Here is a 23,356-nt window from a genome sequence, read left to right on the forward strand (position 1 = left end):
AGTGGCTGTTAATGAGCTTTGCGGGGATGCGGTGGCCTTGATCCGGAGGGCTGGGGGCAAAGCGGGGCTGAGGGATTGGGGAGGGCCGGGGGGGGGCCTGGGGGTCTCAGCAGGACACAGAGCGGGGGGGGGGAGGGTCCCACTGCCAGGCTGGGGGGGGGTCTGTGGGGACAGAGGGACAGGGGGACAGACAGGGGGACAGGGGACACGGCCGGAGCCAGGGACAAGGACAGACCCTGCAGCTGTGGGGGACAGCGGGGCTGGGGGGATGGCAGGGGACACCTCGGGGACACCTCGGGGACCGTCCGGGGGGTGACGGGAGCAGGGGCTGGGGACGAGGAGGGGACAGTGGGGGTCGGGGTTGCTCAAGGCTGGGGGGCGGCACAGGGCGGGATGGCCGATTTTCGTGTCCCCGTGTCCCATTTTGGGGTCCCCGTGTCCGATTTTGGTACCCCCGTGACCGATTTTGGTGTCCCCGTGTCCAGTTTTGGTGTCCCCATATCCGAATTTCGTGTCCCCGTGTCCGATTTTGGTGTCCCCGTATCCGATTTTTGTGTCCCCGTATCCGATTTTGGTGTCCCCGTGTCCGAATTTGGTGTCCCCGTGTCCAATTTAGGTGTCCCCGTGTCCAGTTTTGGTGTCCCCGTGTCCCATTTTAGTGTCCCCGTGTCCAATTTAGGTGTCCCCGTGTCCAGTTTTGGTGTCCCCGTGTCCCATTTTAGTGTCCCCGTGTCCCATTTTGGTGTCCCCGTGTCCCATTTTGGTGTCCCCGTGTCCCTTTGTCCCCGCACAGCCCCCCCGGCCCCCCCCGTGTCCCCTCCCCATCTCCGCTGCCCAGCGGCTGCAGCCGGGCGGGGTTGGCTCCACCCAGTCCCACAGGCCACGCCCACCTATGACCACACCCCTCTAAGCCCCACCCACATGGCGGGCACAGCCCACTGCCCTCGCCTGTTTAGCCACGCCCATCTCATTTGCACAACACCCTTGCCTACCTATCAAGCCCCGCCCCTTTGAACCACAATATCTTGTTTGCCACGCCCCTCATTTACATATAGGCGGTCTTACATACCTCACCGCTTACTCTCAGACCCCGCCCATCTCATTACTATGTAAGCCCCGCCCCTAGATCAGATGATCACGCCCACTGTGACGTTGTCCCGCCCCAGGCCCCGCCCCCTCCGCTCCGTTCCGGTCAGGGCGGGGGCGCCGGTGACCGGCGTGGCACGGACCGGGGCAGCGACCCCTCCCCAGTGTCCCCCGGTGTCCCCACCCCGTGTGTCCCAGTGCCCTCAGTGCCCCCCAGTGCCCCCCAGTGCCCCCCCATTGCCCCCCAGTTACCCTCGGTGTCCCCTCCCCGTGTCCCCCAGTGCCCCCCCAGCCGTGCACAGAGGCCGGACCCCCCCGCCCTGTCACAACCCCGCTTGTCACTCACTGTCACCCACCCCCTGTCACTGTGTGCCACCCCCCCGTGATGCCCCAACCTCGGGTCATTCCCCCCCCCAAGTGCCACCTGTGTCACCCACCCCGTGTCCCCACCGTCCTGTCACGCATCCCCGCTGTGACCGTGTCACTCACCCGCCGTGTGCTCAGCCCCCCCCGTGCCACCCACTCTCCGTGCCACCAACGCCCCGCGCGGTGTCCCCTGTGCCCCCCCGTGTCCCCTGTGCCCCCCCGTGCCCTCCGTGTCCCCTGTGCCCCCCTGTGTCCTCCATGTCCCCTGTGCCCCCTCGTGTCCCCTGTGCCCCCCCGCGTTCCTGCCATCCCCGTGTCCCCTGTGCCCCCCGTGCCCCCCGTGTCCCCCGTGTCCCCTGTGCCCCCGTGTTCCCCCCGTGTCCCCTGTCCCCTTTGCCCTCTATGTCCCCGTGCTCCCCGGTGCCCCCCGTGTCCTCCATGTCCCCCGTGTCCCCCCGGGAAGGACGAGCCGTGTCACAGCACCAGTGTCCGACATTGTCACGTACTTACAGTCACACCCGAGAGATGAAGTCTCTGTACACGGCCCGGCCCCCCGGGCCCCCCCGGACCCCCCGGGCCCCCCCCGGGCCTGGGCCCCCCCCCCACCGACCCCTCCCACCCCCCGGCCCCCCCCGGGCTCCCCGGCTCGGCCCCGCCGGCCCCGCGGGGGCGTCTCGGGGGCGTCACAGCTGGGGCGCCCCTACATTCATGGGGGGGTCCCGGGACGGGGGGGCGCGGCGGCCCCCCCAGGCCGGCGGGAGGGGCTCGGGGGTCCCGCCGGCGGTGCCCCCCCGCGGGGGGAGGGGCTGGCTCTATCCTATCTCTGAACAAAGCAATAAATTAACGGGGATCCCCAGGGGACGCCGAGAAACGGGGGGCGGGGGGGCGGGGTCGGGCCACGGGGGGGGTGGCAGGGCACGGAAAGGGGGAGGGGGCGTACAAAAGGTTGTTGTAGAAAAGGAGGGGGGGTCGGGGTCTGCTCTGCTCCTGCCACCGAGCGGGGCTGTGCCAGGGCCGGGGGGGACACGGGGACAGGGGGACAGAGGGGGTGGCCAGGGTGACTTGGGGAGGTGACAAGGGCAGGGGGACACAGCACGCGGGAACGGGGCCAGGGGGATGTGAGCAGGGGACAACGGCGGGGTGAGGGTGACAGGGACAGGGGACGGCACGGGCAAGGAGTGACCCCGCCCTCAGTGCCCCCAGCCCAGCTGTGCCCACCCCACGCTGGGGCACAATACCCCGGGCAGGGGACAGGAAGGTGGCAGTGGCATCACTGTGACCCCAGGCGTGGGGGTCCCTGGCACGGAGAGGGGGGGGACAGGACCAGCGGAGACCCCGACATGGAAAGGATAATAAAGGATAATAAATAGAGCATCAAAAGTACAAACCGTGGGCACGGGGCGAGCCCGGCGGCGGCACCGGGATGGGCCCGGGCCGCGGGCACGCCCAGCCGGGGGTGGCACCGGGGGGGGCTCCGGGCCCCTCGGGGCTATACCAGGGCAGAGCGGGGCTCGCAGGGCCCCACGCTGGCGCAGCTGCTGCGGCGGCGGGGCCCGGGGGTCGGGGGCCCGCCGGGGGTCGGGGGGCCGGGGGTCGGGGGGCTGCCGGGGGTCGGGGGGCTGCCGGGCCCCTCGCCGGGACAGCCGTGCTGCAGCAGGATGTCGGAGCACTCGCGGCTGCCGGCGCGGCGGGCGTAGAACAGCGCGGTGCGGCCGTGACCGTCCCGGGCCCGCACATCGGCCCCGTACTGCGGGCACGGCCGGGTGTCACCAGCGGAGCCACCGCGTGTCACCCTGGCACAGCCCCAGAGGCCGTGCGGGGTCCCCCAGGGATGGGGCACGGCCCCCGCGTGCCCCCGGGTGTTGTGGCACATCCCAGGATGGCCATGGACACTTCACATCCCCCATGGTCATGCCATTGTCCCCAGGACCGCACCGTGTCCCCCAGTGACCACTCCACGTCCCCATCACCACCCTATAGTCCCCATCACCACCCCATGGTCCCCGTGACCACACCACATCCTCCAAAGCTACCCCATGGTCCTCGTGGCCACATCACTCACCTCCTGGCCATGCCACAGTTCCCAAGACCACCCCATGGTCCCCATGACCACCCCATGGTCCCCATGACCACCCCACATCCCTCAAGACCCCACCACATCCCCGATGACCACCCCATGTCCCCATGACCACCCCACATCCCTCAGGACCACCCCACAGTCCCCATGATCACCCTCCATCCCTCAAGACCCCACCACATCCCCGATGACCACCCCATGGTCCCTTAGACCACACCACGTTCCCAATGACCACCCCATGTCCCCAGTGACCACCCCATGTTCCCCATGACCACACCACATCCCTGATGACCACCCCACAGTCCCCAATGACCACCCCACGCTCCCCATGACCACCCCACAGTCCCCAATGTCCACACCACGTCCCCAATGACCACCCCATGGTCCCCATGACCATCCCCCAACCTCCAAGACCACCCCCCATTCCTCAAGACAATACCACGCCCCCAGTGACCACGCCATGGTCCCCAGGACCATCCCACAGTCCTCAAGACCACACCACATCCCCAATGACCACCCCATGGTCCCCATGACCACACCACATCCCTCAAGACAATACCATGCCCCCAGTGACCACCCCATGGTCCCCAGGACCACACCACATCCCCAATGACCACCCCATGGTCCCCATGACCACACCACATCCCTCAAGACAATACCATGGCCCTGATGACCACACCGTGTCCCCATGACCACACCATATCCCCAGTGACCAACCCCCATCCCTCACGACCATACCATGTCCCCCGTGACCACCTCATGGTCACCATGACCACCCCCCATCCCTCAAGACCCCACCACATCCCTGATGACCACACCACATGCCCCATGACCACCCCATGGTCCCCATGACCACCCCACATCCATCAGGACCACCCCATGGTCCCCATGACCACACCACATCCCCCATGACCACCCCACAACCCCCATGACCACCCCATGGTCCCCATGACCACCCCACATCCCCCATGACCACCCCACATCCCCCACACCCGCCCCACAGTCCCCACAACCATACCACCCCCCTCATGTCCATCCCCCACCACCCATGGTGACCCCACATCCCCCACAGCCCCCCCCAAGACCCCGCTACCCCCCTGCCCACCTCCGTGCCCACCGAGCCGTGCCCACGTACCCACACCAGCAGCTGGGTGACCACCACCTGGGCGGTGTCGCAGGCCAGGTGCAGCGCCGTGCGCCGCTCGGCGTCGGCCGTGGGCACGTTCAGCTGCTCCTTGTGGCTGTGGGCCAGCAGCAGCAGCACCGCGGGCAGGTCCTGCTGGCCCACGGCCACCAGCAGCCGCTCGGCCAACGGCGCCTCGGCCGCGGGCAGCGGGGCCAGGAACAGGCGCTGCTCGTACTTGGCACGGATCCACGACTCCCGCTCCTCCCTGGGCACAGAGCAGGGGGACACAGGGGACACGGGGGACACGGGGTGTCAGGGACAAACCCACAATTCCCCCTCCTCACTGGATATGCGGGCATGGGGACACAGGGGACACAGGGAGTTAGGGACACATCCATGACTCCCGCTCCTCCCTGGGCATGGGGACACAGGGGACACAGGGGACACGGGGAGTTAGGGACACATCCATGACTCCCGCTCCTCCCTGGGCATGGGGACACAGGGGACACAGGGGACACGGGGAGTTAGGGACACATCCACGACTCCCGCTCCTCCCTGGGCACAGAGGGGACACGGGGACATGAGGGACATGGGGGACACGGGGAGTTAGGGACACATCCACGACTCCCTCTCCTTGCTGGGCACTGGGGCAGAGGGACACAGGGGACACAGGGAGCTGGGGACGAATCCATGATTCTTGCTCCTCCCTGGGCACCGGGGCATGGGGACACAGGGGACACAGAAGACATGGGGGACACAGGGGACATGGGGGACACAGGGTGTTAGGGACAAATCCAAAATTCCTGCTCCTCCTTGGGCACGGGGGCATGGGGACACGGGGGACACAGGGGGACATGGGGTGTTAGGGACACATCCACGACTCCCGCTCCTCCCTGGGCATGGGGACACAGGGACATGGGGGCCATGGGGAGTTAGAGATGGATCCACAACTCCTGCTCCTCCCTGGGCACAGAGGGGGAATGGGGACACAGTGGGACATGGGGGACACAGGGGCCACGGGGAGTTAGGGACAGATCCACAACTCCCTCTCCTTGCTGGGCACGGGGGACACAGGGGACACAGGGCACACAGGGGACATGGGGAGTTAGGGACACATCCACGACTCCTGCTCCTCCCTGGGCACAGAGGGGCCATGGGGACACGGGGACGTGGGGATACAGGGAGTTAAGGACACATCTGCAACTCCCACTCCTCCCTGGGCATGGTTACACGGGGGACACGGGGAGCTGGGGACAAATCCACAACTCCCGCTCCTCCCTGGGCATGGGGGCATGGGGACACAGGGGGACACAGGGTGTTAGGGACAGCAGAGTGGCACCACGGGGACACAGAGCTGCAGTTCCTGCTGCTCCCTGGGCACAGAGAGGGTGTGAGGACTCAGGGGTGTGGCAGTGGGGACACAAAGGTGGCAGGGGCGCACAGTGGCACCGCAGGGACAGGGAGAGTGAGAGCAGGGGGGACACCTGAGGGCCAGGGACAGAGGGTGGCAGCAGGGTGGCACGGGAGGTGCCACACAGGGGTATCAGGAAGGGCAGGGGTGTCAGTGTGGCATTGCTGGGTCGTGGGGTCACAAGGGACAGTGGGGTGGGGACACGGGGGCATTGGGTACGTGGGGTGGCACCGCATTGACGTGAGGAGAAGGGGCATCAGGGTCCGTGGGGTGGCACAGCGGTGACACATGGGGTGGGGACATAGGGCATCAGGGAGGGAAGGGTGGCATCGTGGTGGCATAGGGGACAGGAACTTGTGGTGGCATCAGGGATGGCAGGGCAGCGTCACAGTGACATAGGGGACATAAGGGACATGTGGTGAGATCAGGGATGGCAGGGTGCCATCATGGTGGCATAGGGGACACAAGGGACACATGGCACCATCAGGAATGACAGGGTGGCATCATGGCAGCACAGAGCACAGGGCCACGCGGTGTCACCGGCACAAGAGGTGACACTGGAGCACACAGTGACAAGGGGGTGACACTGGGGCACACGGGGCAGGGGTGACACTGGGTCACACAGTGACAAGGGCGACACTGGGGGCACACAGTGACAAGAGGTGACACTGGGGCACACAAGGACAAGGGTGACACTGGGGGCACACAGGGCAGGGGTGACGCTGGGGCACACAGTGACAAGAGTGACACTCGGTCACACAGTGACAAGGGGGTGACGCTGGGGCACACGGGGCAGGGGTGACACTGGGTCACACAAGGACAAGGGGGTGACACTGGGTCACACAGTGACAAGGGGGTGACACTGGGGGCACACAGGGCAGGGGTGACACTGGGGCACACAGTGACAAGGGGGTGACACTGAGGGCACACAGTGACAAGGGGGTGACACTGGGTCACACAGTGACAAGGGTGACACTGGGTCACACAGTGACAAGGGGGTGACACTGGGGCACACAAGGACAAGGGTGACACTGGGTCACACAGTGACAAGGGGGTGACACTGGGGCACACAGTGACAAGGGTGACACTGGGGGCACACAAGGACAAGGGTGACCCTGGGGCACACAGTGACAAGGGGGTGACGCTGGGGCACACAAGGACAAGGGTGACACTGGGTCACACAGTGACAAGGGGGTGACACTGGGGCACACAGTGACAAGGGTGACACTGGGTCACACAGTGACAAGGGGGTGACGCTGGGGCACACAGTGACAAGAGGTGACACTGGGGCACACAAGGACAAGGGTGACACTGGGTCACACAGTGACAAGGGGGTGACACTGGGGGCACACAGGGCAGGGGTGACACTGGGGGCACACAGTGACAAGGGGGTGACGCTGGGGCACACAAGGACAAGGGTGACACTGGGGCACACAGTGACAAGAGGTGACACTGGGGCACACAAGGACAAGGGTGACACTGGGGCACACAGTGACAAGGGGGTGACGCTGGGGCACACGGGGCAGGGCGCACCCACCGGGAGGACTCGTGCGTGGGCTTGCAGCGCCCGCGGGGGTTCTGCTCCCAGATGCTGTTGGCGGTGGCGTTGCCGATGGCCGAGAGCACCAGGGTCAGCTCGCGGGGCCAATCGTCCAGGTCCAGCGAGCGCACGCGCGACACGTGCGTGCCCAGGTTGCGGTGGATGCCCGAGCACTCGATGCAGATCAGGGCACCCAGGTTCAGGCTGGCCCACGTGGGGTCTGCGGGGTGAGCAGGGGGTGCTGGGTGAGATGTGGCACCCCTGGGGTCCCCGCGGTGGGACGCAGTGTGACACACGGTGTGACCCTGGCACAGCATGACCCACGGCACCGCGTGGCATCGTGTCACCCATGGCATCACATGTCCCATGGCATTGCGTGACCCTGGCATGGTGTGACCTGTGCCATCCATCGTGTGGGCCATGGCACCATGTGGCATCGTGTCACCCATGGCATCATGTCCCCCATGGCATTATGTGGCTTATGGCATTGTGTGACCCTAGCACAGTGTGGCCCATGGCACTGTGTGTCCTCTGCCATCCATCGTGTGGGCCATGGCACCACGTGGCATCAATGTCACCCATGGCATCATGTCCCACAGCATTGTGTGACCCTGGCATGGTGTGACCCATGGCACTGTGTGGACCGTGCCATCCATTGTGTGACCCATGGCACCGCGTGGCATTGTGTCACCCATGTCATTATGTCCCCACAGCATTGTGTGGCTTATGGCGTTGTGTGACCCTGGCACGGTGTGGCCCATGGAACTGAGTGGCATCATGTCACCCATGGCATCACGTGTCCCATGGCATTGTGTGACCCTGGCATGGTGTGACCCATGGCACCGTGTGGTCCATGCCAACACCCAACCCAGGACATCATGTGACCCACGGCACCGTGTCACACGTGTCACACATGCCATCACGTGGCCCAAGTCCTCCCTCGCCCCAGCTGCCAGGTGGCCCATGGCCCGTGGCACAATCTCACCCCGTGGCACCACACCTGGGGTCAGGGCTCTGCAGGGCACCTCTGTCCCATGAACTGATGTCCCCCCATGTCCCATGAATGGATGTCCCCCCATGTCCCACGCCCTCCTATGCCCCCTGCTGTCCCCCATTGTCCCCCCAGACTCACTGGGTGCCCCGCAGTCCACACAGAGCGAGTTCCCATGGGCACTGCTGTCCTATGAACTGATGTCCCCCCATGTCCCCTCATGTCCCCCCATTGTCCCCCATTGTCCCCCCAGACTCACTGGGTGCCCTGCAGTCCACGCAGAGTGAGTTCCCATGGGCACTGCTGTCCCATGAATGGATGTCCCCTCATGTCCCATGAATGGATGTCCCCTCATGTCCCACGGCCCCCCGTGCCCCCTGTTGTCCCCCATTGTCCCCAATTGTCCCCCAGCCTCACTGGGTGCCCCGCAGTCCACACAGAGCGAGATCCCACGGGCACTGCTGTCCCATGAATGGATGTCCCCTCATGTCCCATGACCTGATGTCCCCCCATGTCCCACGTCCCGTGCCCCCTGTTGTCCCCCATTGTCCCCCCAGACTCACTGGGTGCCCTGCAGTCCACACAGAGTGAGTTCCCATGGGCACTGCTGTCCTATGACCTGATGTCCCCTCATGTCCCATGAATGGATGTCCCTTCATGTCCCATGAACTGATCTCCCCTCATGTCCCCTCATGTCCCCCCATTGTCCCCCATTGTCCCCCCAGACTCACTAGGTGCCCCTCAGTCCATGCAGAGTGAGTTCCCACGGGCACTGCTGTCCCATGACCTGATGTCCCCTCATGTCCCATGAATGGATGTCCCCTCATGTCCCACGGCCCCCCGTGCCCCCTGTTGTCCCCCATTGTCCCCAATTGTCCCCCAGATTCACTGGGTGCCCTACAGTCCACGCAGAGCGAGATCCCACAGGCACTGCTGTCCCATGACCTGATGTCCCGTCATGTCCCATGAACTGATGTCCCCTCATATTCCCTCATGTCCCCCCACTGTCCCCCATTGTCCCCAGACTCACTGGGTGCCCCGCAGTCCACGCAGAGCGAGTTCCCTCGGGCGTTGCGGATGGCCTGGATGGCCACGGCCTCGCTCTGGCTGTCCATGCGCGCCTGGAGGGGGGCACGGGGGTGAGAGGGGCAGGGGGGTGGCACGGCCGCCCTGCCAGCCCCACCGCCGAGGTCCCACCTTGTTCTTGCTGCTCTCGCAGCACTGCAGGCTGGCCAGGATCTGGCTCTCGATGGCCTGCACCCACGCGTCGCGCTCCTCGAAGCTGCCGGCCTCGAAGTGCCACGTCTGCCCCGTGCTCGACACGATCAGGAACTCAAAGTTCTCCTCCTCTGCGGGACCAGAGACCCCCGGGGGGGCGCTGGGATGGGGGGGTCCGGCACCCACTGCTGTCCCAGCCCCCCAAACCCACCCCTGGCACCCAAATCCTGCCCACCCCGCTCCCCAGAGGTCCCCACCCCTGCTGGGGTGTGCTGGCAGCAGGCAAGGGGGGCACAGCCACATGCACGGGAGGCACCGCTCACGCCACGTTACCTGTTTTATAAATATTTCTTAAACTACCAAAACTTTTTAATTTCCACATTTTGCGCTTGGCTGCGGAGGGTCCGGGCAGCAGGAGTAGAGAGAGGAAACGGGGACAGAGTCAGGGGGGCCCACGAAGCCCTGGGGACGGTGCAGAAGGTGGCAGGCAGTGGCAGAGCGAGGGGGGTGCGTGGACAGCGTGGCTGAGCGTGGCCGGGGGGTGAGGGGCAGCATCAGCCCAGATCCCCCCGAATTCCGGGGCGTCGTTGCCGTGGAGGACGGTGGCCTTGTCCCCACTGTGCCATGGGGGACTGGGGCTGGGGACACATGGCTGTGGCACCCACCTTCTGCCTGCCCACCCGAGCCCTCGGTCTTGGACGGCGTCATCAGCTTCTTCCTCCGGTGCTTCTTCCTGTCCACCAGGGGCGAGGGTGGAGGGTCCCTGCCAGCGCTGCCAGGGCTGGACACGGCCTCGAAGGACAGCGGGGACTCTGCCAAGACACCACATGTGGGACACTGGGGACACCATGGACACCGGCGTCACCGGGGCCACCTGGCTCCCGAGGAGCAGGGAGCTCACCAGGAGCACTGAGGCCACCAGGGTCACCAAGCCCATCAGAAGCACTCAGGCCAGGGCTATCAGGGTCACCAAGTCCACTTGGGACACCCAGGTCAGGGCTATCAGGGTCACCAAATCCATCAGAACCACTCAAGGCTATCAGGGTCACCAAGTCCATCAGAACCACCCAAGTCAGGGCTATCAGGGTCACCAAGTCCATTTGGGCCACCAGGGCCACTGGACTCACTGGGGTCACCAGGGTTACAAGTCCCCCAGAGCTGCTGGGCATACTGGGGCCATCAGAGCTCACCAGGGTCACTGATCTCACTGCCACCCCAAGGCCACCAAGTTCATTGGTCTTACCAAAACACCTGGGGCCACCAGGGCCACAAGAGCCTCTCGGCTCACCAGAGTTATGGGGGTCACCAGGGCCACTGGGCTCACCAGGCTCACCAGGTTCGTTGTGGCTTCTGGGACTCCCAGGTCCATGTGCCACCAGGGCCAGCAGTTTCACTGTGGCCACCGGCACCACCAAAGGGCCACCAGGTCCCTGGGCTCACCAGGACCACCAGGGTTATTGTGGCCTCTGGAGCCAGCAAAATCACCAAGGCCACCAAGGGCCACCTGGTCCCTGAGCTGCTCAGGAGTCACTGGGGTCAGCAAAGGCCACCTGGTCCCTGGGCTCACCATGACCATCAGGGTTATTGTGGTCACCGGGGTCAGCAAGGGCCACCAGATCCCTGGGCTCACCAAGTCCACCAGGGCTACTGTGGCCTCCAGAACCACCAGAACCACCAGGACCACCAAGGGCCACCAGGTCCCTCAGCTCACCGTGGTCACCAGGGCCACCAAGGGCCACCTGGTCCCTGGGCTCACCAGGACCACCAGGTTTACCGTGGCCTCCAAGGCCACCAGGGCCACCAAGGGCCACCAGCTGCTCAGTGGGGCCACCATGGGGATGTCCCTGTGGGTGGCCCGGGAGGTGGCAGTGTCCCTGCCCGTGCCGGTGTCACTCACCTGAGGCCAGCTTGGCGCCGGAGGCGGAGGCGCAGCGCTGCAGGGACCCCTTGCCCACCACCTTCAGCCCCGGCTCTGGGGGCAGGCTCAGCCCCACCGAGGGGACGGCGGCTGCAAGGGCGAGGGACGGTGTCACCGGCGTGCCCGGGGTGTCCCCCCACCCGCGGTGCCCCGGGGCTCACCGGCGGGCTCGGGGTCTCTCAGCAGCCCATTGATGCTGGCCGAGGGGCCGCAGGCAGAGATGGCGCGGGGCGGGCGCTTCCCCGGCACCTTGACCGTGGTGCGCAGCAGGTCCATCTCCTTGCCGTGCGTGCTGTGGATGTAGTCCTGGGGGGACAGCGAGGGTGACACCGGGCTCTGCCACCCTTTGGGGACACGGGGGGACGGGGATGCTCACGTTGATGCTGGGGTGGTAGAAGAGGAGGCCGTTGCTGGACAGGGTCACGTATTTCTTCTTCCACTCCTTGTTCAGGGAGTTGCCGCTGCGCTTCAGCAGGAAGCTCTGGGGACAGGGAGCAGTGAGGGGACACAGGGGACACTGGGATAGGGGACACAGGGGACACTGGGACACAGCCACAGCCTCCTGCCACCGCCACCACCCACCTGCTTGATGGGGATGGCACGGCCGCTGCCAGCGCCCTCGCCTCGGCTGTCCAGGCTGCGCTTCTCGGAGTCGCTGCCACGGCGCGTCTGTGGGCACGGGGACGGGACACGGGGTGGCACTCGGGGCACAGCTGGGGACACTGGCGTGCCCACATGTCCCCCACTGCTGCAGCCTGGTGGTGGGGACGTTGGGGTGCCACAGACCCCAGCACCGCGGCCCCATGGTGGGAACACCCTGGGTGCCCACGCGTCCCTCAGTGCCACCACCACTGTGTCACAGGGGTGCTATGGATGCCATGTGTCACCACTACCCTACTAGAGGACACATCAGAAGCCCATCCTGTGTGCCCTGTGTGCCCCCCACTCCCACACTGGATGCCCACGTGTCCCTCAGTGCCACCACCATGTCCCAGAGGGGCACTAGGGATGCCATGTGTCCCCACCATCCTGCTGGAGGACACATCAGAAGCCCCACACTGGGGACATCCTGGGTGCCCATGTGTCCCTCAGTGCCACCACCACCACCAGCATGTCACTAGGGATGCCAGGTGTCCCCACCACCCTGCTGGAGTACATATCAGAAGCCCATCCTGGGTGCCCTGCGTGCCCCCTACTCTCACGCTAGATGCTCACATGTCCCTCAGTGCCACCACCACCATGCCAAGGGGACAACTGAGATGCCCTGCACCCCTCAATGTCACCACCCTTCCAGGGGACACCTGGGCTGCCACACGTCCCTTGCTGCCACCACCCTGTCAGGATGACATTCTGGGCAACACCGCCAAGGGGACACCCCCAGCATGTCACACCCCCCGTGTCACCGCCGCCATGCCAGGGTGCCCCCGGTGCCCGCGGTGCACTCACGGCGAAGAGGCTGGTGCGGCGCTTGGCCCCGCGGTGCAGCGAGCTGGGGGTGCCCAGCGGGGCCGGGGTCTCACTGCGCAGCTCCCGGTGGCTCACGTTGGGCGTGGAGGGCAGCGAGGAGGAGTAGTCGCTGGTGTGGCCACCATTGCTGGTCTGGGAGGACACAGGGTCAGCCTTGGGCTGTGCCCGGGGCTGGGGAGGGGGCTGGGGGTTACCTGGGGTTACCTGGCTGGGGTGGACCCCCCCCACCGGGGTGGAGGCGGCCGAGTGGCTCGGGGAGCTGGGCAGGGACTTGCAGGACGCCATCAGCTGCTGCTGCTTCTTCAGCGCCACGGCCTTCTGGGCCACTGCAGGGAGCCTGAGTCAGGAGGGCCGGGCCCCAGCCTGCCCTTGCACCGGCCGGGGTACCCACACCTGGACATGGGCCCCATCCCCATCCCAGCTGGGCATGGTCCTCATCCTTATCCCACCTGGACATGGTCCTCATCCCACCTGGGCAGGAGCCCCATCCCAGCTGGACATGGTCCTCATCCTCATCCCATTTGGCCACTGTCCCCATCCCACCTGGACACTGCCCCCATCCCACAGGGGTGGACATGGTCCCTGACCTACCCAGCCATGGGTCTGCCCCACCTGGACACTGTCCCCTGCACTGCCCTGTCCACTGTCCCCATCCCACCTGGACACGGTCCCTGTCCCACCTAGACAATGCCCTGTGGCCACCACTCCCTTGTGGGGACCCGGATGTGATCCCATGCTGGCCACCATCCCTGTCTGACCAGGTCACTGCGCCCATCCCACCTGGCCACGGTCCCCATCACACTCTGGTCGCTGTCCCCCCCTCACTATGTCACCAGCCCCCCCAGAGGACAGTCACCCACCCTCAGTGAAGACCCTGTCCACGCTGAGGCCGTAGGTGGCACAGGTCTCATAGTAGAGGCAGCGCCGCGCGTCCCCGCAGAGCGCCCGGGCGCGCGCATCCTCCACCGCCCGCGGGCTGGACGAGCTGATCTTGTCTGGGGAGCCAGGGGGGGTCACCCGGGGGTGCCCCGTGCTGCTCCCACCCCCACAGAGCCCCCCGTGTCCCCCTGGCTCACCCTGGGTGCCCACCAGCGCCAGGGCCACGTCGCTGGTGCCGCGCAGGTCGCTGAGCAGCGCGTGCAGCTGCGTCACCTCCTCGAAGCTGCTCTCGCTCTCCAGGCTGAAGACGAAGATGACGGCGTCCGCCCAGCTGGCAAACTGGGGGGCCACGGGGGGGGTCAGGGCTCGGCTCTGGCCAGCGTGGCCCCCCCGGGCCCCGGTCCCCTCGTACCTGGGCGTCCGGGGCGCCGGCCTCCTCCCGGATGAGCAGGAGGTGGCTCTGGCCATCAACGGTCACCTCACGCTTGAACTGGCCACCTGCAGTGGGGGAGGGGAGGGGAAGGGGGGGACCCTGCAGGTTTGCTCTGCCCACATGGATGGAACCTCCCATGGCCATGCCCAGCACCAGGTGTGACCAGCACTTTGACCCCAAAAGTTCCCATGTCCATCCCCTTCACCATCTCCACACCTGTCCATGCCCAGCATCGTGACCTTGTCCATTCCATGACCGTGTCCATCCCGTGGTCATGCCTAGCCCCACCACATGTCCATCCCATGCCCAGCTCCATGGATATGTCCACTCCTCCATCTCCATCCCCATGGCCACTCCATCACTGAATCCACCCCCGTGATATGTCCATGGTCACATTCATGCCATATCCATGGTCATGTCCATTCCATGCCTGTGGTCACGTCCATCCCATGGTCACATCCATCCCCTGCCCATGGCTGTGTCCATCCTCTGCCCATGGTCGTGTCCATCCCATGCCCATGGTCGTGTCCATCCCCTGCCCATGGTCATGTCCATCCCCTGCCCATGGTCACGTCCATCCCATAGTCACGTCCATCCCCTGCCCATGGTCACGTCCATCCCATGGTCGTGTCCATCCCCTGCCCATGGCTGTGTCCATCCCATGCCCATGGTCACGTCCATCCCCTGCCCGTGGTCATGTCCCTGCTATGGTCACATCCATCCCCTGCCCATGGTCATGTCCATCCCATGGTCACGTCCATCCCATGGTCACATCCATCCCCTGCCCATGGTCGTGTCCATCCCATGGTCACGTCCATCCCATGGTCACATCCGTCCCCTGCCCACATCCTCCCCGTGACCACTCACTCTCAGTGGGCTCCAAGCCCACGTAGGAGCCGGTGAGGAATCGATGGACGAGCGCCGACTTCCCACTCTTGCTGCTGCCCAGGACACCCTGGGTGGGCAGAGGGGAGTCAGGATGGCTGGGGACACGGTCCTCAGGGGACACAGGGACATGGGGACATGGGGACACGGGGACACAGGGACATGGGGACACGGGGACACAGGGACACGGGGACATGGGGACATGGGGACACAGGGACACAGGGACATGGGGACATGGGGACATGGTCCTCAGGGGACACAGGGGGGACATGGGGACACAGGGACATGGGGACATGGGGACATGGGAACATGGGGACATGGGGACACGGGGACACAGGGACACAGGGACATGGGGACATGGGGACATAGTCCTCAGGGGACACAGGGGGGACATGGGGACACGGGGACATGGGCACACGAGGACACGGGGACAAGGAGACATGAGGACACAAGGACATGGGAGGACATAGGGACATGGGGACACGGGGGCATGGGGACATCATGGTCCTCAGGGGACATGGGGACACGGGAACGTGGGGACACAAGGACACGAGGACACGGGGACACGAGGACATGTGGCCCCGGGTCACGGGGACATGGGGACATGGGGACATAAGGACACAGAACCCACCAGGCGGATCTCGGGGATAGAACGGCCCAGGGTCCATTCCTGGCTGTTCACCAAGGCCTCTGCAGAGGAAGATGGGTGAGACACAGCCTAGGAACGCCTGGCACCTCCCCAGGAAACCCGGACATCCCCAGGAACCCCGGGCACCCCCAGGAACCCCGGGCACCCCCCCAGGAACCCTGGGCACCCCCAGGAGCCCCAATCCCGGGGGTGCCCCCACCCCGCAGCACAGCAGCAGATCCTGCGGGGGCGGCCACCAGCTGTCACCCAGCAACGGCGCCGGGCCCGCGGGGGCGGCGGGAGGACGTGGAGATGCCACGTGGCACGGACGGGGACGTGGCAGCACGAGGCGTCGTGTGCCAAGGCACGAGGAGGCAGAGGGCAGGGGGACGTGGTGGGCACGGGGATGGAGAGCACGGCGTGGCATGGGGACACGATGGGAGCCGCGACGGGCACCGGGTGGCACAAGGACGTGGTGTGGCATGGGGACACAACGGGTTCCAGGATGTGACAGCTGTGAGGGCACGGTGTGGCATCAGGACGTGGTGTGGCATGGGGACAGTGGGGGCCACCGGGCCGTGACAGGCACTGGGACACCGGGTGGCACAGGGATGTGGTGTGGCATGGGGACACAACAGACTCCAGGATGTGACAGCCTTGAGGGCACGGTGTGGCATCATGGTGTGGTGTGGCATGGGGACACAATGGGAGCCACCAGGCCGTGACAGGCACCGGGACACAGCGTGGCACAAGGATGTGGCATGAGGACACCACGGGCACCAGGACACAGCACGGCAGGGGGATGTGGGGTGGCACAAGGACACCCTGGATTCCAGCACACGATGGGCACGGGGACACGATGGACACCAGGACACGGCGTGGCAGCGTGGCACTGGGATATGGTGTGGCATGAGGACAGGACATGGCATGGGGACACAGCGTGGCACTGGGACACGGCGTGGCACAAGGATGTGGCTTGAGGACACGATGGGCACCAGGACACAGCATGGCAGGGGGATGTGGGGTGGCACAAGGATTCCAGCACACAATGGGCATGGGGACACGATGCCAGCAGTGCACGACAGACTCAGGCCCGAGGATGCAGCGTGGTGTGAGCACAAGGTGTGGCACAGGGACACGATGGATGCCAGGACACGGCGTGGCAGCGTGGCACAGGGACATGGCGTGGCACTGGGACACGGTGGCATGAGGACAGGACATGGCACGGCACGAGGACATTGTGTGGCACAAGGACACAGCGTGGCACTGGGACATGGTGTGGCACAAGGATGAGGCACGGGGACACGGTGTGGCACTGGGACATGGTGTGGCACAAGAACATGGTGTGGCACTGGGACATGGCATGGCACGAGGACAGGACATGGCACGGGGACACAGCACGAGGCTGCGGTGGCACCAGAGCACAGCGTGCGTGGCACAAGGACACGGCGTGGCACAAGCACCTGGCGTGGCACTGGGACATGGTGTGGCATGAGGACAGGACATGGCACAAGGACAGGACATGGCACAAGGACACGGCGTGGCACAAGCACCTGGCGTGGCACTGGGACATGGTGTGGCATGAGGACAGGACACAGCACAAGGACAGGACACGGCACAAGGACACGGCGTGGCACAAGCACCTGGCGTGGCACAAGGATGTGCCCTGTGCCCCCCACATCTCCCACCTGGCATCCCCAGCCCCTCTGGGCAGCGGTGGCACCACCAAGGGGGAACTGAGGCAGGACACGGTCAGAGGTGCCCCCCCTCCCTTCTGTGCCTCAGTTTGTGCCCCCAGCGCGGAGCCGGGTCCGTGCCAGCCGGGAAAGGGTTAAGGCTGCCGCCTGTCACCCCTCGCATTGTCACCGAGTGCCACCCCCGGCCCTGCAGGTGCTGCCCACGCACCCCGCGGTGCCAAGGTGCGTGAGGCAGACAGGGGATGCCGGGGGGGGGGACAGAAGGACGCGGGGGGGCCGGACAGATGGGGGACAGGATGCACGGGTGTGACGCACGGATGGAGGCGAGGACAGACGGACCGATGGATGGCGGGACAGAACGACGGAGGTGGGGGTCGCGTCTGACCCCCGTGGAGTTCCCCCAGTGGAGAAACTGAGGCACGGGATCCCCACCATGGGGATCCCCCCACGGCCAACACCGGACACCGCCAAAGTGGGGAGGTCACATCAGCCCAGGGCACAAACACGGCACAGCCCGGGGGTCACAGCCCCCCTAAAACCCCACAGCCCCCTCCCCACAGCCCCCCTGAACCCCACAGCCCAGCCCGGGAGTCACAGCCCCCTATACCCCACAGACCCCCTAAAACCTCACAGCCCCTCTTGTACCTCACAGCCCCCCCTGTACCCCACAGCCCCCCCTGTACCCCACAGCTCCCCTAAAACCCCACAGCCCCCCCTGTATCCCACAGCTCCCCTAAAACCCCACAGCCCCGCCTGTACCCCACAGCCCCCCGAGCCCCGCAGCGCAGCCCGGGGGTCACAGCTCCCCCAGAACCCCACAGCCCCCTCTCCACAGCCCCCCTGAACCCCACAGCTCAGCCCGGGGGTCAGAGCCCCCTGAACCCCACACCCCCCCGTACCCCACAGCCACAGACGGGTCCTGCTGCCCCCCACGGGCCCCGGGGGTCCGGGCGCTTCCTCCGCCCGCCAGGGAAACTGAGGCACAGCCCCGCGGCCTCAGCGGGCACCGCCACCCCTGCCCCGGCTCCCCGAGGGCCGCGGGGACACCGAGCACGGCCGGGGCTGCCCCGGGCCGGTACTCACTGTGCGGGGTGCCCCCGGCCGGCTCGGCGCCGGGGGGAGACCAGGGGGGCGCGGGGTGGGTGGGGGTCGCCGCAGGGCTCTTGGTGAAGATGCCGCTGATGAACTTGAGCATCTTTCGGTCGCGGGTGGAGGCGCGACCCCCCTCGCGTCCCCGCTTGAGCCCGGTCTCGGGGGCGGGGGCGGGCACCAGGACCCCCGGCTGGAGGTCGCTGTAGTCCAGGGTCTTGCTCTTGCCCTTGCTGGGGGACAGCCGGGCCCGGGGGGGCCCCTCGCTCTTGCCCCCCGCCTTGGGGCGCCCCTTCCCCTCTCCCTCGGGCCACGAGAGGCGGCTGCCGGCGCCTTTGCCGGGGGCTTTGCCCGCCCGGGGCTCGGGGGTCCCGCGGCTCCCCCCGCCGCCCGCCGCCGCTTTGGGGGGCTTGGGGCCGGCCAGGCGGAGGCGGCGAGCGCCGGCCGAGGGGTGCGGGGAGCCCGTGGGGGGGTCCAGGGGCGGCGGGGGGGCCCTGGCTCCCTCCGGGGGACCCTCGGGGCCCCCCCAGGTGGCCTGGCTGAGCAGGGGGCGCCGGGGGGTCCCGGCGGGCTGGGGGATGTCCAGGGCGGCCAGAGCGCGGTGCCCCGGCCCCTCCAAGGTGCCCTTGGCCCCCCGGGGGTCGGGTTTGGGGGGCACGGCCGGCAGAGGGGGGGGCAGCAGCGAAGGGTCGGGTTTGGGGGGCACGGCGGGGGGCGCGGGGGGCGGCAACAGCGCCGGGTCGGGTTTGGGGGGCACGGCCGGGGGCGCGGGGGGCGGCAACAGCGCCGGGTCGGGTTTGGGGGGCACGGCGGGGGGCGGGGGGGGCAGCATGGCCGAGTCGGGTTTGGGGGGCACGGCCGGGGGCGAGGCGGGCGAGCGGGGGCGGGGGGCGTCGGGGCCGGGGGGGCCGGGACCGGCCGTACTTATCCGGAGCGCGTCCTGCCGCTGGAAGAGCCGCTCGGGCCGCCGGGCTCGGCCGGGCTCGGGGGTGCGGGGGGCGGCCGCGGCCCCCCCGGGGCCAGGGGCTCCATCGCCACCCCCCCCCGCCTCCTCCGCCTCCCCCGCGGCGCCCACCGACTCGAGCTTGACCAGCGTGAGCGAGATGAGGTAGGTGGTCCTGCGCTGGAGGCCGGTGCTCCTGCTCATGGGTGCGGGCAGGGCCCCCCCGGGCCGCCCCCCCCGGCCCCCCTGGATCCCCGCGCGGCGCCGCGGCCGCCGGTGCCGCCGATGCTCCGGTCCCACCCCCGGCCCTGCCTCCCCGAAGCCTTCGCCGCTCGCCCGCCCCCGGAGGGGTTGGAACCGCCGCCGCCCCCCCCGCCGAGCACCGGCGCCCCCCCGGGATCGGGGCCACCCCCCCGCCGCGCCCCCCAGCCCGGGTCAGCGGCCGGGGGGCATCGCGGGGGAACCCCCCGGGCTGGGGGCGGGCAGGGGAGGGCTCGGGGGCTTTTGGGGGCGGGGGGGGGAGCGGACGGGAGTCAGGGCGGGGGGAGGGGGGTGTGGGGACCCGGGGGTCGGGGGGGGCAGGGAAGGGGGGGGTTACAGGTGCGGGGGGGGGGATGGGAGGGGAGATGGGGCGTGAGGGACACGGGATGGGGGGGGGCAAAGGGGCGGTGGTGGGGAGGGGGCGCGGGGGCTGCGGGGAAGGGGGAAGCGGAGGGAGGGGGGGTTACGGGCCGGGGGGGGTCATGCCCGGGCCCCCCCGGGAGCGGCGCTCACGGCAGCGCCCGACGGGCTCGTCCTTGGCGGCGGCGGCGGCGGCGGAGCGGGCGGGGGCCGGGGCCCGGCGGGGGGGGCCCTGAGCGGCCGGGGGGGGGCCGGGGCCCGGCGGGGGGGGCCCTGAGCGGCCGGGGGGGGCCGGGGCCGCCGCTCTCCGCCATGCGCCGCTCCCAGGGCCGGGCTGGGGCGGGGGCGGGCGGCGGCCCCGCCGCTACCGGGCAGGCGCGAGCGCTCCCGGGCGCCTCCCCCGAGCCCCCGGCACCGGCTCCGGCACCTGCTGGGATGCCGGGACCCCCCCCCGCCCCGACAGCCCCCTACACCGCCGATCCATCCATCCATCCATCCATCCATCCATCCATCCATCCATCCATCCATCCATCCATCCATCCATCCATCCATCCATCCATCCATCCATCCATCCATCCATCCGTCCGTCCACCCCTCCGTCCATCCCGCTCTCCCCGCGCTCCTAAATCCCCTCCTTGCCCTTCCCGGGGCACCAACGCTGGCACGGGAGGGGTCCCGCGGGCTGGGGGGGCGTGGGGGCGGCTTTGAGGTTTTTTGGGGGGTCTTGCGGGGCTCGAGGAAGGCTCATCCACCCCTTTTCTGGCATTTTTTAGCAGCGGCGCAGCATCCCTGCGCATCCCGTTACCACGGCAACGGCGGGGATGGCGCTGGGAGCAGCCGTGGACCCCCCCCAGTGTCACTCTCGTCACTCCCGTGTCCCCCTCGCGGAGCCGGGCCGGGGGTCGCGGCCATTGGGGTCCCCCAGGCCAGCGTGACCCCCCCGGCTCTGCGTGTCACAGCTTGGGGGGCACACGGGGCTGGGGGCTCAGCGGGACCCCTCGGCGCCCTGTGCCCCCCGGAGGTCGGGCGGGGGTCCGGGCCCTGCTGGGCTCCGTGTGCCCCCCACGCGCGGGGTACCCGCGACCTGGCACCGCTCCGGGCAGGGGGGGCACCCCCAGAGGTGTCCATGCTGCCACCCCGGGGCTGTGACCGTGGGGCTGGGGGATCTGCCCTCAGCACCCCGTGGGGACAGCGCTGCCCCCTCGGGTGCCCCGCGGTGTCCCCAAGCAAGGGCCACCCCTCCCCATCGCTCAGATGTCCCACGCTGTGCGGGGGGACGACGACACAGGGTCACGGCGGGTCCGACCCCAGCACCAGAGCAGCCCTGTCCCCATCCCTGTCCCTGTCCCTGTCCCTGTCCCCATCCCTGTCCTTATCCCATCCTTGTCCCCACCCCCATCCCTGTCCATGTCCCCATCCCTGTCCCATCCCTGTTCCTGTACCCTCCCTGTCCCCATCCCTGTCCCCATTCGTGTCCCCATCTCTATCCCTATCTTTGTCCCCATCCCTGTCCATGTCCCCATCCCTGTCCTTATCCCATCCTTGTCCCCACCCCCATCCCTGTCCCCATCACTGTCCCCAATCCCTGCCCCCATCTCCGTCCCTGTCCCTTCCCTGTTCCTGTCCCCATCCCTGTCCCCATCCGTGTCCCCATCCCTATCCCTATCTTTGTCCCCATCCCTGTCCGTGTCCCCATCCCTGTCCCCGTCCCTTTGGGGTCCCCAAAGCCGCTGCACCCCCATGGTGGGGCTGGGGGGGTTAAACGGGGGCGGGGCAGAGCCCTGGGCCCCCCCGGGGATGGGAGGGGGCTCGGGGGGAGCTCTGTGCCCCCCCCGGCGCTCTGTGGGTACCACAGCGGGCGCTTGGCAACGCGGCATCCCCCGGCTTCCCGTTGCCATGGCAACCGCGCGGGAGATGTCAGAGTGGGGGGGGGAGCACAGGGATGTGGGGGCTCGGAACGGGCAGGGGGCGGCAACGGAGCCCCGCCCCGAGTGACGTCACCGGACACCCCCGCGCGGGGGCGGGGCGATCGGGGGGAGGAGACCCCAAACCCCCGCAGCCCCCCCAGCCGGGGACCCCCCCCCAGCCCAGCAACAAGTGCCCCCCCCGAGGCCCCCCCCAGCAGCATCAGAGCCCCTCCCACACAGCAGCTTCCCCCCTCCCCCAGCAGCCCCTCCGACCCTTCCAGCAGGGCCCCCCCAATTCCCCCAGAGCTCCCTCAATACCCCCAGAGCCCCCCCAGTCCCCCCAGAGCCCCCCAATCACCCCAGAGCCCCCCCAGTCCCCCCAGAGCCCCCTCAATACCCCCAGAGCCCCCCCAATCCCCCCAGAGTCTCCCAATCACCCCAGAGCCCCCCCAATCCCCCCAGAGTCCCCCAATCCCCCCAGAGTCCCCCAATCACCCCAGAGCCCCCCCAGTCCCCCCAGAGCCTCCTCAATCTCCCCAGGCCCCCCCCAATCCCCCCAGAGCCCCCCCAATCCCCCCAGAGCCCCCCAATCACCCCAGAGCCCCCCAGCCCCCCCAGTCCCCCCAGGGCCCCCCTGCCCCCCCCGGCAGACGCAGACAGGAGGAAGTGGCCCCATGGCCCCGTTCCCACAGCGCAGGGCCCGGAAACCGCCCCAGCACGGAAATGGGGGGGCCCCAACCCCCAGCCGGGCCTGCACCCCCCCCCCCCCGTGCCCCCCAGCTGGGTCCCCATGGGGGCTGGCACTGCCAAACCCCCCTGCGGCACTGGGGGGGCACCGGAGCATGGAATGGGGGGGGCTCTGCTGGAAGGGGGGCAGGGACCCCCTGAGCTGGGATGGGACCAGAGACCAGCACAGTGTGGGGCTGGGGGACACCAGGGTCACATCTGTCCATGTGTCCATCTGTCCGTCCGTCCATCTGTCCATCCCCCTTCTGTCCATCATCCAATCATCATCCATCCATCCATCCATCCATCCATCCATCCATCCATCCATCCATCATCCATCCATCCATC

The 23,356-nt window shown here is 67.9% G+C and overlaps 2 protein-coding genes across 4 annotated transcripts; one reads left to right on the forward strand and one right to left on the reverse strand.

Moving 5' to 3' along the window:
• Positions 1-1,938: 1,938 nt before the first annotated feature.
• On the reverse strand, positions 1,939-20,587 carry LOC118697328 (arf-GAP with GTPase, ANK repeat and PH domain-containing protein 2). Of its 3 annotated transcripts, XM_036399918.2 has the most exons (19): positions 18,806-20,585; positions 16,029-16,087; positions 15,380-15,467; positions 14,492-14,577; positions 14,277-14,418; positions 14,061-14,195; positions 13,405-13,526; positions 13,180-13,332; positions 12,316-12,402; positions 12,110-12,214; positions 11,895-12,039; positions 11,713-11,823; positions 10,481-10,627; positions 10,149-10,208; positions 9,795-9,946; positions 9,628-9,718; positions 7,604-7,826; positions 4,665-4,920; positions 1,939-3,199 (listed from the first exon to the last, which is right to left on the reverse strand). In XM_036399918.2, the coding sequence occupies exons 1-19, from the start codon at positions 19,956-19,958 to the stop codon at positions 2,942-2,944; spliced, it is 3,573 nt and encodes a 1,190-aa protein (XP_036255811.1). In that variant the 5' UTR covers positions 19,959-20,585; the 3' UTR covers positions 1,939-2,941. The 3 variants fall into 3 exon arrangements, with proteins under 3 accessions (XP_036255811.1, XP_036255814.1, XP_054373711.1); XM_036399921.2 differs by lacking the exon at positions 10,149-10,208 and having other exon boundaries at positions 18,806-20,587; XM_054517736.1 differs by lacking the exons at positions 1,939-3,199; positions 4,665-4,920 and adding an exon at positions 5,503-5,548 and having other exon boundaries at positions 18,806-20,584.
• Positions 20,588-21,310: 723 nt separating this feature from the next.
• On the forward strand, positions 21,311-23,170 carry LOC129046984 (uncharacterized; the record flags this gene model as incomplete). Its single annotated transcript, XM_054517683.1, has 1 exon — positions 21,311-23,170. A coding segment is annotated over one exon (1,860 nt), but the record flags the coding sequence as incomplete, so codon positions are not given.
• Positions 23,171-23,356: the final 186 nt, after the last annotated feature.

The sequence above is a fragment of the Molothrus ater genome, chromosome 30 (genome assembly GCF_012460135.2).
Source record: "Molothrus ater isolate BHLD 08-10-18 breed brown headed cowbird chromosome 30, BPBGC_Mater_1.1, whole genome shotgun sequence".
Lineage (NCBI taxonomy): Eukaryota > Metazoa > Chordata > Aves > Passeriformes > Icteridae > Molothrus > Molothrus ater.

What these genes read in the sequence shown, in the direction of transcription:
- LOC118697328 (XM_036399918.2), bottom strand. Translation starts at nt 19,958, where the DNA reads ATGAGCAGGAGCACCGGCCTCCAGCGCAGGACCACCTACCTCATCTCG. An exon ending in GGGCTTGGAGCCCACTGAGA is followed by an intron (nt 14,578 to 15,379) that starts GTGAGTGGTCAC and finishes CCCCCACTGCAG; the next exon opens with GTGGCCAGTTCAAGCGTGAG. An exon ending in CGTGGACTGCGGGGCACCCA is followed by an intron (nt 7,827 to 9,627) that starts GTGAGTCTGGGG and finishes CTCACCCCGCAG; the next exon opens with ACCCCACGTGGGCCAGCCTG.